The 14,161-nt window shown below is 40.9% G+C and overlaps 1 protein-coding gene and 1 long non-coding RNA gene across 4 annotated transcripts in view; one reads left to right on the plus strand and one right to left on the minus strand.

Annotated features, from left to right (window-relative positions):
- ehd4 (EH-domain containing 4) overlaps positions 1-12,576 on the minus strand; it is a 28,113-nt gene extending 15,537 nt beyond the window's left edge. The window contains exons 1-3 of one of the 2 annotated variants that reach the window (XM_064927865.1): positions 12,504-12,576; positions 11,902-12,377; positions 8,302-8,478 (exon numbers count right to left, since the gene is read on the minus strand). In XM_064927865.1, coding sequence (XP_064783937.1) covers positions 8,302-8,478; positions 11,902-12,131 — 407 coding nt within the window. In that variant the 5' untranslated portion in view covers positions 12,132-12,377; positions 12,504-12,576. Of the gene's footprint in view, positions 1-8,301; positions 8,479-11,901; positions 12,478-12,503 lie in introns of those variants that run through there. The other variant, XM_064927866.1, reaches the window with a different exon arrangement.
- Positions 4,760-7,584, plus strand: LOC135508002 (uncharacterized). 2 transcript variants are annotated; one of them, XR_010450737.1, is made up of 7 exons: positions 4,760-5,091; positions 5,781-5,852; positions 5,931-6,114; positions 6,297-6,459; positions 6,801-6,926; positions 7,041-7,175; positions 7,271-7,584. It is a non-coding gene; the product is annotated as an uncharacterized LOC135508002 (long non-coding RNA). The 2 variants fall into 2 exon arrangements; XR_010450736.1 differs by having other exon boundaries at positions 5,931-6,109.
- Positions 12,577-14,161: the final 1,585 nt, after the last annotated feature.

Raw genomic sequence — 14,161 nt, forward strand, 5'->3', positions numbered from 1 at the left:
GAGCCAACAACAGACATCAAATATATTGTGGTTGCAGCATACACTAAAGGAAAAGTGACAGTCACTTCCCTCTCCTAACTGTTTTCAGAAAAAAATGACAGCCATGTCAAAAGGGCTGGGCTGACAGGAAGAAATGGGACGACAATACCAAAATAAATCTCTAACTTCTGCTTTTTTAAAACATGATTACATTAAAAAAAAATTATCCAACCAAACCTTCTAACCACAGGGAGAGAAAAGCAAATTCTTTTGTTTGTTTGTTTGCACTGCAGGAATGCAGGATTGGACAAATGTAGTCAACAAAACATATTTAGAATGTGAAAAACCCCCATTTCAAATATGTTGTTTTCTCGTTACACAAGAATGAATTATACAGGATGTTATAATGAATAGGGACCCCCATGTCACTAATGTCTGATTTATTAGGACAAGTGAGAGAGGGAGGTAAACGTAGAGAAGATAATAGATCGTGGGGCAGTGGGAGGTGGTGTCTGGTTGTAATCAATCCACATATCAAAGAAAATGTCTTCACCTTGAGTTATCAGCTAGGGGGGATGTTGGCAATTCCACATATATCTCTGCTCAAAGCCTCCGCCAAGGCTCAGCTGCCTATTTATGTAATGGACAGTTCCACATGCCACAGCATTTCAGTAATAATTGTAACTATGTGGGTAACCCCTGACATTGAGTTGCTCTTATACCCACAGATCCTTCAAATTAAAGTAATGTAATTATATGCTTCTGTGTGTAACACTAATTACTTCTTACAATATTGTTGTTACATAAATGTGAAAGCAGCTTTGTGAGAGCAACTTAAAAAACGGCTGCCCCTAAAAATGAACTAATCCAAGGGGGGACAAAGCATGTCCCACCGGGCAATTCAATCCAGCCCGTGAGACACTTAAACAATATATTTAAAGACATTTTTATTTTACCATTTTTCCCCTCCCCAATTAGTAGTTGTAGTCTAGTCCCATCGCTGCAACTCCCGTAAGGACTCGGGAGAGGTGAAGGTCGAGAGCTGTGCATCCTCCGAAACACAACCCAGCCAAGCCGCACTACTTCTTGACACAATGTCTGCTTAACCCGGAAGCCAGCCGCACCAATGTGTCGGAGGAAACACCAGACACCTGGCGACCGTGTCAGCATGCATGCACCCGGCCCGCCACAGAAGTCGCTAGAGCGCAATGGGACAAGGAAATGTCGGCCAGTCAAACCCTCTTCTAACCCGGACGACGCTGGGCCAAATTGTGCACTGCGTCATGGGTCTCCCAGTCATGGCCAGCTGTGACACAGCCTGAGATCAAACCCAGGTCTGTAGTGAAGGCCTGCGCCACTCGGGAAGCCCCCACAAATGGATTTTAACAAACAATTGGTCCCCGGAAAAATGCATCCCTCCGTTGAATTTCAAAATCCGGATGTGGCCCTCAAGCCAAAAAGTTTGCCCACCCCTGAACTAATCTCTTTGAAAAAGGCCTGTCGCATCGATATGAGTCAGCAACATATATCCTAGTATTGACTACAACATGTAAATAGGAATTTGTCGTCATAAATTCAGCCTCGTCTAAAACTGAGTTTTAAACCTGAAAGCACCACAACAAGTAAATGAAGGTGTCAATAATTCATGCCCCCTTTTGCTAAACTACACGTGCAAATCGCCCCTCCGCCCACTTTTCCCCCCTTCATTAAATGGGGCTCCGTTGATTCGTCTCCCCCAATGGGCTCAAAGGATCATGGCCATTGAGACTAAAAAGTCCTATATGGAATGACCATGCCTCCGGCTCGGCAATGCATGCTTCCAGCAGGATGCACAACTATGGTTTGCATGCCCTGCTGAAGGATCCTACCATACGGAATACGTGGTTGGAGTTTGTTAGTCTCCAATGGTCACTAGCACAGCTACCCAGCTAGCTGGCTAATGTTAGCCTACCTCAATACAACTCGGATTTGGCTTGAAAACACAATAACCTTTCAGAAGTAGGCAAATAATTAGTATGAAAACCTTTTGTCATGATTGTGATGTCGCCAGATTGACTTAAGATGCAGTAGCTATAACTTTAGCCAGCTAACTAAGATTGAGGGACCCAGTGTATATTAGCTAGCTAACAGTAATGGCAACAGATATTTGCCTACTTGAGCAATGTCATTCCATAACTTACTTTTACAGTCAAGTTAGCCTACAATGTGCAACCCATGTCTAGGGCACAATAAATACTGGATGCAGCTAACTTGTGTGTTTATTTTATTTAACTAGGCAAGTCAGTTAAAACCTGTTGAATCTAGGGGGCTCTATTTTCATTTTTGGAAAAATAACATTCCCAAAGTAAACGGGCTATTTTGTCAGGACAAGATGCTAGAATATGCATATAATTGACAGCTTATGATAGAAAATACTCTAAAGTGTCCAAAACTGTAAAATATTGTCTGTGAGTATAACAGAACTGATATTGCAGGTGAAAGCCTGAGAAAAATCCAATCAGGAAGGGACTCTTATTTAGAAAGCTCTGCGTTCCTATGCGTCCCTATTGAGCTGTGAATGAGAGAGATATAGACAATTTCCTGGGTAAAACGTTCCACTGTAATAGTGAAGGTGTAAACTTGGCAGTAGAAAATCTTAACAGTATATTTGACCTCTCAGCTTCCCTATCAAATCTAAAAATCTCAAATAGAAAACCGAAGAAAATTAACAACAATGACAAATGGTTTGATGAAGAATGCAAAATTCTAAGAAAGAAATTGAGAAACCTCTCCAACCAAAAACATAGAGACCCGGAAAACCTGAGTCTACGCCTTCACTATGGTGAATCACTAAAACAATACAGAAATACACTACGGAAAAAGAAGGAACAGCATGTCAGAAATCAGCTCAATGTAATTGAAGAATCCATAGACTCTAACCACTTCTGGGAAAATTGGAAAACACTAAACAAACAACAACACGAAGAATTATCTATCCAAAATGGAGATGTATGGGTAAACCACTTCTCCAATCTTTTTGGCTCTATAACAAAGAATAAAGAGCAAAAACATATACATGATCAAATACAGATCTTAGAATCAACTATTAAAGACTACCAGAACCCACTGGATTCTCCAATAACATTGAATGAGTTACAGGACAAAATAAAAACCCTCAAACCCAAAAAGGCCTGTGGTGTTGATGGTATCCTCAATGAAATGATCAAATATACAGACAACAAATTCCAATTGGCTATACTAAAACTCTTTAACATCATCCTTAGCTCTGGCATCTTCCCCAATATTTGGAACCAAGGACTGATCACCCCAATCCACAAAAATGGAGACAAATTTGACCCCAATAACTACCGTGGAATATGCGTCAACAGTAACCTTGGGAAAATCCTCTGCATTATCATTAACAGCAGACTCGTACACTTCCTCAATGAAAACAATGTACTGAGCAAATGTCAAATTGGCTTTTTACCAAATTACCGTACAACAGACCATGTATTCACCCTGCACACCCTAATTGACAACCAAACAAACCAAAACAAAGGCAAAGTCTTCTCATGCTTTGTTGATTTCAAAAAAGCCTTCGACTCAATTTGGCATGAGGGTCTGCTATACAAACTGATGGAAAGTGGTGTTGGGGGTAAAACATACGACATCATAAAATCCATGTACACAAACAACAAGTGTGCGGTTAAAATTGGCAAAAAACACACACATTTCTTCACACAGGGTCGTGGGGTTAGACAGGGATGCAGCTTAAGCCCCACCCTCTTCAACATATATATCAACGAACTGGCGCGGGCACTAGAAAAGTCTGCAACACCCGGCCTCACCCTACTAGAATCTGAAGTCAAATGTCTGCTGTTTGCTGATGATCTGGTGCTTCTGTCACCAACCAAGGAGGGCCTACAGCAGCACCTAGATCTTATGCACAGATTCTGTCAGACCTGGGCCCTGACAGTAAATCTCAGTAAGACCAAAATAATGGTGTTCCAAAAAGGTCCAGTCACCAGGACCACAAATACAAATTCCATCTAGACACTGTTGCCCTAGAGCACACAAAAAACTATACATACCTTGGCCTAAACATCAGCGCCACAGGTAACTTCCACAAAGCTGTGAACGATCTGAGAGACAAGGCAAGAAGGGCATTCTATGCCATCAAAAGGAACATAAATTTCAACATACCAATTAGGATTTGGCTAAAAATACTTGAATCAGTCATAGAGCCCATTGCCCTTTATGGTTGTGAGGTCTGGGGTCCGCTCACCAACCAAGACTTCACAAAATGGGACAAACACCAAATTGAGACTCTGCACGCAGAATTCTGCAAAAATATCCTCAGTGTACAACGTAGAACACCAAATAATGCATGCAGAGCAGAATTAGGCCGATACCCACTAATTATCAAAATCCAGAAAAGAGCAGTTAAATTCTATAACCACCTAAAAGGAAGCGATTCCCAAACCTTCCACAACAAAGCCATCACCTACAATATATATAATATGACATTTGTAATGTCTTTATTGTTTTGAAACTTCTGTATGTGTGATGTCTACTGTTAATTTTTATTGTTTATTTCACTTTATATATTATATACCTTACTTGCTTTGGCAATGTTAACACATGTTTCCCATGCCAATAAAGCCCCTTGAATTGAATTGAATTGATATCAACCAGATTCCTTTTTCTATGGCTTCCCTAATGTGTCTAGTGTCACAATACATAGTTTCAGGCTTTTATTTTGAAAAATGAGCCTGAACGTCAACATTGCGTCAGTGGTCAGCTGGAAGCACTCAGAGTGATATGTGCGCAAAAGACAAATGCGGCCATTGTTTCTCTCTTTCCTACTAAGAAGCCATCTGTCCCGTTGATATATTATCGAATAGATATTTGAAAAACACCTTGAGGATTGATTATAAATGAAGTTTGCCATGTTTCTGTCGATATTATGGAGCTAATTTTGAATATTTTGTAGTGCAATTTCCGGTTGAATTCTCAGCCAAACGTGAAGAACTAACGGAGTTATTTCGGCTACAAAAGTAATATTTTTGGAAAAAAGGAACATTTGCTATCTAACTGGGAGTCTCGTGAGTGAAAACATCCGAAGCTCAAAAGGTAAACGATTTAATTGGATTGCTTTTCTGATTTTCGTGACCAGCTTGCCTGCTGCTAGCTAGGCATAATGCTACGCTAGGCTATCGATAAACTTACACATGCTTGTCTTGCTTTGGCTGTAAAGCATAATTTAAAAATCTTAGATGGCAGGGTGATTAACAAAAGGCTAAGCTGTGTTTCAATATATTTCACTTGTGATTTCATTTTCTAGTAATATTTGTGTCCGTTGCGTTATGATAATTAGTAGCAGTTGATGACAATTCAACCAGATCCGGGATGGGTAGATCCAAGAACAAATTCTTATTTACAATGACAGCCTACCGGGGAATAGTGTGTTAACTGCCTTGTTCAGGGTCAGAATTACAGATTTTTACATTGTCAGCTCGGGGATTCGATCCAGCAACCTTTCAGTTACTGGCCCAACGCTCTAACAACTAAGCTACCTCCCGCCCCGTGTGGCTACAACAGTGTTCGAACTAGCAGCAACAAACTGCTAACCCAGGGCCATAACAAAACATGTCACATTTGGTTGCATAGTGTAACGGTGTCACCGGCCTGAATCCAATTTGGAGCCAGTCAGTCTACATTGGTAAAGCATAGAATTAGCTTCCAAACGTGATCACGTTATTTCTCTAACTGTATGCATAAGTGAGGGATGATCACAATCGTTGAGCCTGTTTTTCTGTTAGACAAAGTGCAGTTGGGTGCAGACTGATCCCCTGGTTATGAATGGATGCCAGGACGTACCAAAAGGAGCAAAGGTGGGTATATTAACATGTCCAGAAATATGATTGCAATTGACCTCGAAAAATAATTTTGTTCACTTGCTATTTTCACAGCTTGTCAGGGAAGACCTCCAAATAAATGTGCGTCATGGGAGAATTACCCTTGTTACACCACCTCCATTGTTGCCAAAATCTCCCTCGACTCTTATGAAAAGGACACGCCATCATGAGGCCTCTGAGATTGACCCAAGTTACTGCCCTGATGACAAAGATGGCTCCATCAACAATGACAGGTAAGGTATGTTGTGAATTGTAGTATAAAAAATACCTGGCTTAATAAACTAGTAGGCTTATTCCCCAGCCAAGCAGTTATAACTAGTCATCATTTTGGTCATGAACTGCACTAGGAAAAAACTGTTTTTTCTTTAGAAAAAAAATGCAATTTACCACTCGGCCGTCAATTATATCACCCTTTCACAGGCCCTCCCAGGCAACACCACCTCATAAGATTGCACGCTGCAGTTGCTTGAGGGATGTCAAGCTTGCAGCCTAGAGAAGACCAGCAAGGAGGCCCTCATCAGCATCATGCAGAAATGCTCTCGCTTTGAGCATTCCTATGAATGGAACAGTCAAACACATTTTGGTAAGTATCCGGCCATCAACCTTCACCTGTCAGCGGAAACAGCTTTCACAGGCTCATTTGTACAAATACAGAAGGTAACCCACTTTATTACTTTGATACATTTAATAACCCAATAGTGAAACATAATTTATTCAAACTGATATTATTTGTTGCTTATTTTCTACTTCCTAGATCCATATAATGTCTAGGGCATAACAAACTGATCGCTGTGTTCACTATTCCATTTCACATCATGATATCTGAAGTGAAACAGAAAGGTGAACACAGTGATCAGGTTGGTTGCACCAGGCTAATCATAACAACCATTGATAATGTAATCATGTGTGTGTGTGTGTAACCAGTATATTTGATGAGGGGCCAGGAGCTGATCTACGCTGCCATGCCAACCAATGTGGAGCTGGCAAAGAACTTACCTCCAGCCACCTCATCTGCTCACCAACGGTTGTTGATGGGTAGACCAGCATTAGGTAGGTTTAGTTTGACCTGTTCAAACTTCAACATAGTATGTTTGTTTGTAATATATAACCTATCCTAACTGCCATTGGTATTAGAACAGTGACTATGTGTGCATGTGTTCACAGATGGATCAAATGAGCCAGCACTTGGAGACTTGCAAGATGATGTGATGGAGTCCTGATCGACGGGCGGGCTTGGTACAGACGTCTCTGAATGGAGAGAGACCTGGCACTCAACACATCCACAATGTGGGGCTGAAGGTGATTACTAATAATACAGTACAGCAGAAATGTCCTGTATTTGCAACACCCTTTTCATTCCATGTGTCACAAATGAACTCGGCCTATTTCTACAGATGGAGAGTACTGTAGATGCTATTGCCAGAAGCCAGACTCAGTCGTCTGATGGCGAGACCAGAATTAGGTAGGTTTAGTCTGACCTGTTCAAACTTCAACATAGTATGTTTGTTGGTCAGATATCACCCATCCTAACTGCCATTGGTAATAGTACAATGACTATGTGTGTATGTGTTCACAAAAACATGTATGGAGCCAGAACATGGAGACTTGCAAAATGATGTGATGAAGTCCAGACTGACAGACAGGCTTGATACTGATGTCTCTGAATGAAGAGACCTGGAACTCAGCATTAAAAGTTTACTAAGACAAATTTGACTTGGATTGTCTTTTTTTATTATTTAATTGAATGGCTTCAGTCAATATGGAGAGGGAGAAACCCTGTGTATTCTGCACCAGGATCAGGGAACTCCTATTGTATACGGGACACCGCACAGGAAGGTATAACCAATTAATTGTTTGCCAAGTTTACCATTACCACCAGACATAATGCAGATAGGCACAGTATCTGTATTGGCTGGGAATGACAATGAAAGGTACACATTGTTAGTTATATTAGCAGAACACTGCGTCTATGGTGTTTTGTAAAGTTTTGTTTATTCTACATGGACCTGTTACTACATTTAAAATTTAACAAAAAAACATTTAGCATATCTACATATCTACATAAAATCAGAAAATGCATTCTCATATTAATCTGTAGGCTACTGACCTATTCAAAGATTCTTCAGGCATCTCACCATACATTTGCCTATAATTATTGAACTCACCCTGCAGGAGGTTTGTTTGTTGTGATTGAGCAGGGGGAAACAGCTGCGAGCAAGGTTCTGACGATGGGTGTGTCTTGGTGGTGGCAAGGACACACCCAAAAAACACCCACATCAAACCACACCCCCAAGCCATCACGTTTGGCTTCAGGCATGGCCGCAAAGCATTTCTTGAGCAAGCCAAAAAACGAGGCCAAATCAGCGGGTGCAGTTCCCCTTTAATGTAAAGTGTTAGCCGTAATAAAAAAAACTGTCCACTTTACCTATTGAGGAAGGAGTTACCAAAGGCGTTGAGTTTACGGAAGGGTTTCTTGGGGTCAACCACCAGAGCGTTACCAGGGACAACCCCCTCGTTCTCCCCATACATGACAGCGATGAAGCCATCCGTTGTGGGCTCTGGGCCAATCCGCATGCCTGGGAAGTCCTGCTCCAGCAAGTACCTGAAACAGAAGAGTGAATCACTACTGTGGACATTTATATTTTGAGATCTGCAAAACATTACATCAATACAACACAGGACTTGGCATGATGGTTGATGAAGATGAAGTAATATAACAACAGCAGTAATGATCATCCGACTCCAAAATGATTGCAAAGCTCTCGAGTGAAACATCCGACTGAAACATCTGCACAAACACCAGGCCAACGCCTACTATTACTAGGCCTTTCTGTTTAGGCAGAACGACAAAAGAATACTTGCATATGCACATTTATGTGAATGCCACATACTATACTACACTATGGGAGTGCTAGGCCATCTGCCTAGTCGAAATCACACAGAGACGCCGTCAACGGCATCAAAATCTGTGTGCGAGAGGAGACAATTCACATACACAGCATATGCCAACTTAATTGCCATGAGAATCCATAATAAAACCATTTATGTTCACCATGTACCCCTTGTGAATTATTGTTGTGTGTTCCTTCTAACTCACCTTACATGTACTTATTTTTTACCCCATTTTCTCCCCAATTTCATGGTATCTTCTTGACACAATGTCTGCTTAATCCGGAAGCCAGCCGCACCAATGTGTCAGAGGCAACACCGTACACCTGGCGACCGTGTCAGCATGCATGCGCCCGGCCCGCCACAGGAGTAGCAAGAGCGCGATGGGACAAGGACATCTCGGCCTGCCAAACCCTCTACTAACCCGGACGACTCTGGGCAGATTGTGCGCCGCCTCATGGGTCTCCCAGTCACAGCCAGCTGTGACAGCCTGGGATTGAACCCAGGTCTGTAGTGATGCCTCAAGCCTTAGACCACTGCACCACTCGGGAAGACCCTGCAAATTGATTTTAACAGACAATTGGTCCCCCCAAAAATGTGTCCCTCCATTGAATTTCAAAATCCTGACGTGGCCCTTGAGCCCAGAAAAAGTTTGCCCACCCCTGCTCTCCCTTGGCCTTAGAGGGGGGTTGACCGGGTAGGGAGAGTAGGTGTGGAGGCCTGGAAGTCTATAGTTCCAGGGAGTAAGCTATACACTCTCAGGCCCAGGGAGAGGGCAGGCAGGCGGGCAGGGAGTGTACGGCTAGAGGCCACCAGGTCAATGGGGACTGCCTGGGGGTCAGGGAAGGCGAAGTGAATAGGTGTGTGAGTGACACTGTCCTTCAGGGGAGCTGAGCGGGTAATTAATGTAAAATCGTGTGGGATGAAAATTGACAAACAGAAGGGTGTGCCGTGTAGAAGGCTAGTCAGTGGATATTCTGAAAGTAGTTTGAGGGTTGTAGGTCATATGACCACAAAACTTGAAATTTAAAAACATTTTAAAATTCATGTAAAAACATGCAAGATGAAATTGGACACTAAAGGGTGTGCAACGTGTAGACCCACTGAGTGTACATTCTAAACCTTGTTTGAAGTCAGGTCACATGACCAAGGAGCTATTGTCATTTTAAATTTCGAAAAACTCAAATTCACTTGAGATGAAAATGGACAAACTAAAGAGTGTGCAATATACAAGGGTAGTCAGTGGACATTCTTAACCTTGGTTGAGGTCAGTAGGTCACATGACCAATGAGCTATTGAAATCTAACATTTTGAAACAATGTAAGATTGTGTGAGAAATTAAAAAACAAAAGGGTGTGCAATAAAGAAGGGTAGTTAGTGGACAATCTCAACCTAGGTTGAAGTCAGTTGGTCACATGACCAGGGAGCTATTGCAATTCTAAAGTTGACAAAATTAATCTAAAAACATGTGAGATGGAAATGGACCAACTAAAGGGTGTGCAATGTGTAGGCCCACTGAGTGTACATTCTGAACCTTGTTTGAGTCCAGCAGGTCACATGACCAAGGAGCTATTGAAATTAGAAACAGTGAAAAACAGACAAATTTATGTAAAATCCCCTTAGATAAAAATAGACAAACTAAAGGGTGTGCAATATATATATAGGGCTCGTGACTGGGAGTTCTGAAAGTAGTTTGAGGGTTGTAGGTCACATGACCAAGGAGCTGTTGAAATTAGAAACATTGAAAAGCATTGACAATTAATGTAAAATTGTGTGAGATGAAGATGGACAAACAAAAGGTTGTGCTACATATCAGGCTAATCAGTGGATATTCTGAAAGTAGTTAGTAGTAGGTCATAAGACAAAAGGTGCTATTGAAATTTGAATCTTTTAAAAATGATCGTAAAATCTCATGTGATGCAAATGGGCAAACAAAAGGGTGTGCAATGTCTAGGCCCACAGTGTACATTAGGAACCTTATTTGAGGTGTGTGGGTCACATGACCAGGGCACAATTGAATTTCAAAAATTACAATAAATAAATTTAAAATAATGTGAGATGTAAACCGACAAAAAAAGAAAGTGTGCGCAAAGTGCGTCTATGCCATCGGGTTAGCTCGAACCAGTTTTGAAAGTTTTAGGAGCAATGATTAAAGAGCTATTGAAATTTGAAAAACTTTTTATTAAACTTTAAGGTCAAGTAATAAAAGGGATTTGACTAAATTGAAACCATTTTTCTTCTTGTGTGCACATAATCTGCAATGTGAGATGTGACCCCTGCGACAAAAAGGGGTGTGTTGACCTAATTCTCAGTATTGTGCATCTACTTTCAGCAGGCTGGCAGCCCACCAGAGGCTCCTTTCCTAAAGATAGTGAAGCTGCATGTCCCATCTTGACGCATAACCTGCCGCTCACCAAGTTACTAAACTGACAGTGTTTGCTCTAGGCCTGATGAGTCAAAAATAATGTGTTCAAAATTGCCATTGAAACTGAGAAGTTAGACTTTTATAATGATTCTATTATTTCTCACCAATTGTGGTTGGTTGTTCAGAGACCTGGAGTGCACAAAAGACTTAAGTTTCAATGGTCACCAGACGTGTCATTGATATTAATGGCGGAAACTCGAAAGCAACCAATCAAGAACAGGCTGGTGGATTAACTTGTTCTCGCTAAACAATGTTTCCCAACTCCAGTCCTTGAGTACACCCATCAGCACACATTTAATGTTACTACCTCTTGACATTTAAAAAAAACATATCTAAGAAGCAGTTAGTGTGGCACCTCCCTCCCCTGATCTAAGGACAATGGGAAGTCTAATTCATGTTGTATTGAATGTGAACATGAAATATTGGTAAAATATATATTTTTTAAACAAACCATCTACATCCTCAACATAATGTTAGATCATTTTCTAACACTACATATTAGGTTGCAGCGGGCAACAACCTTCATCTGTGGTTGTTTCCTCATTTACATTTTGACATAAATTACCCCCCCCCCCCCCAGCTCAATTTGTCAAAATACTTTCCTAGGGATTATTTAACAACTCAATAATTTGACATGCAGGCCCTGTAGGTAAAATACAGTTCTCACAAAAATGAGGCTGCATAACTGTTGCAGATGTCTGGATGGACTACCTTATGAACGTCGTCTTCCCCGTAGAATACTGTCCAACCAGTAGAACCATTGGCTTGCTCTGAAAATCTGCTGCCTCCAACGCCGGTGAATGGAAATCATGAAAAAGGTACGTTTCTTCCAATGGTAATATTTTTTTGGTGTAAAGTTGTTGAAGACCCTCCGTTACAGTTTGGTACATCTCGCCGTCCTTATTTCTGCCTCCTTGTTCATTATTCACCCAACTAAACATGATGCGGTTGTTCTTCTATGTTCCCAAACCAAGAACTAACGTTTGACTATCTTATTTTTCACAGCTTTCAATATTTGCGCAACGATCTACTTTGCATCCGAATGTCTCACTTGTTACTTTCAATAAAATATGGCACATGTATTCCACGGTTGTTTTCCAACTGATTACTGGTCGCTCACAGTAGCTCCTCTGCGTGGCGCAGTGGTTCAGTGTTGACTCTGCTTTACCTGAACGGCACCGCCCTTCCTGTAAATGACATAGGGGCATGACTGAGAATTCAAGAGCGAAAAATACTCTAGCATTCCCAATCCTGGTCTTGGAGGGTAAAATCACTTCTGTTTTTTTTTCTACCTGGTAGGTCATTTTACTCACCTGGTGTCCCAGGACTAAATAAATCACCGATTAGAAGGAGATGATGAACACCAGAAATGTTTCAGCCCTCCGGGAGCTGGGAACTCCCTAAAAAAATCCCGCTTCGACCGGCAGTGACTTTTTGTATCAAGGTTAGGAGAGCATTTTCGCTAAACCCTAACCTTATCTAATTACCCTTTCTCCCAACCTCCTACGAAAAAATGGCGTGTTTTTACGGAATCTCATGACCAGGATTTGGCAGCCCTGCTCTACACCAAGCAGGGCAATATAGTTTTCCAAGTCTTCACTGCAAACTTGTATGGACAATACAGGAGTTTTATATTGTCTAATTATTACACACACACAATTTAATCGATATTCAGTGACAATCAGACCTGGATTAAACAAATACATCATTGTTATTTAAATACTTATTTTCTGTTTGAGTATTTTCAAACCATGTGGCCTGAATCAACTACTTCCTTTGGATGTATTTTAAAGTATTTTCATTATTTCAAATGCCAAATAGACCCCTATATCCACAAAGCATCTCAGAGTAGGAGTACTGGTCGATAAATTGATCGATGAGATGCTTTGTGGATACCGACCCTGGGTTCACATGCATGGGAGTATTTCAATAGTTGTATTTGAAAATACACTTGTCTGTGTATTTGAGCATTCTCAAATACTTGCCTATACTTTCCAAGTGCATTTCCAAATACATTCCAATAGTTAACAACTTGTATTTTCAAAGAAAAAAGTAAAAGTAAAATACTAAATAGTATTGAAACCCAGGTCTGATAAGAATACATGTACTACATACAGTATGTAGGCATCGACATGTATGTTGCTTAGATGCAAATATCAGAAAGAAGTGTGGTATTATACAATATCTTCACATACTAACAGGATTTATACAGTGAGCTCCAAACGTATTGGGACAGTGAGTGCTTTGGATTTGAAATGATACAATGACTAAGATTAAAGTGCAGACTGCCAGCTTTAATTTGAGGGTATTTTCATCCATATCGGGTGAACCGTTTAGAAATTACAGCACTTTCCATAGTCCCCCCATTTTAGGGGACCAAAAGTATTGGGACAAACTCACGTATGTGTATCAAAGTTGTCAAAAGGAGGCAATGATTACATCAAACTTGTGTCACTACAAACTTGTTAGATCCGTTTGCTGTTTATGTTTTTGTTTCAGATTATTTTGTGCCCAATAGAAATGAATGCTAAATAATGTATTGTGTCATTTTGGAGTCGCTTATTGTAAATAAGAATATGTTTCTAAACACCTCTACATTAATATGTGGATGCTACCACGATTACAGATAATCCTGAATGAATTGTGAATGAGTGAGAAAGTTAGGGGCATAAATATCATAGCCCCCCCCAAAAAAATGCTAACCTCCCGTTATTGTAATGGTGAGAGGTTAGCATGTCTTGGGGGTATAATATGTGTCTGATTTTCTCACTCATTCAGGACTAGCTGTAATCATGGTAGCATAGCAGTCTGCACTTTAAACTTTGAATTTGAAATGATCCAATGACTAAGTGCTGGAGTACAGAGCCAAAACAACAAAACTTGTGTCACTGTCCCAATACTTTCAGAGCTCATTATATGTATACACTGAATAACATTATCAGACAGCGGCTAATGCCAGGGGTTTAATATC

This window comes from Oncorhynchus masou, chromosome 21 (genome assembly GCF_036934945.1).
Source record: "Oncorhynchus masou masou isolate Uvic2021 chromosome 21, UVic_Omas_1.1, whole genome shotgun sequence".
Taxonomy (NCBI): Eukaryota; Metazoa; Chordata; class Actinopteri; order Salmoniformes; family Salmonidae; genus Oncorhynchus; species Oncorhynchus masou.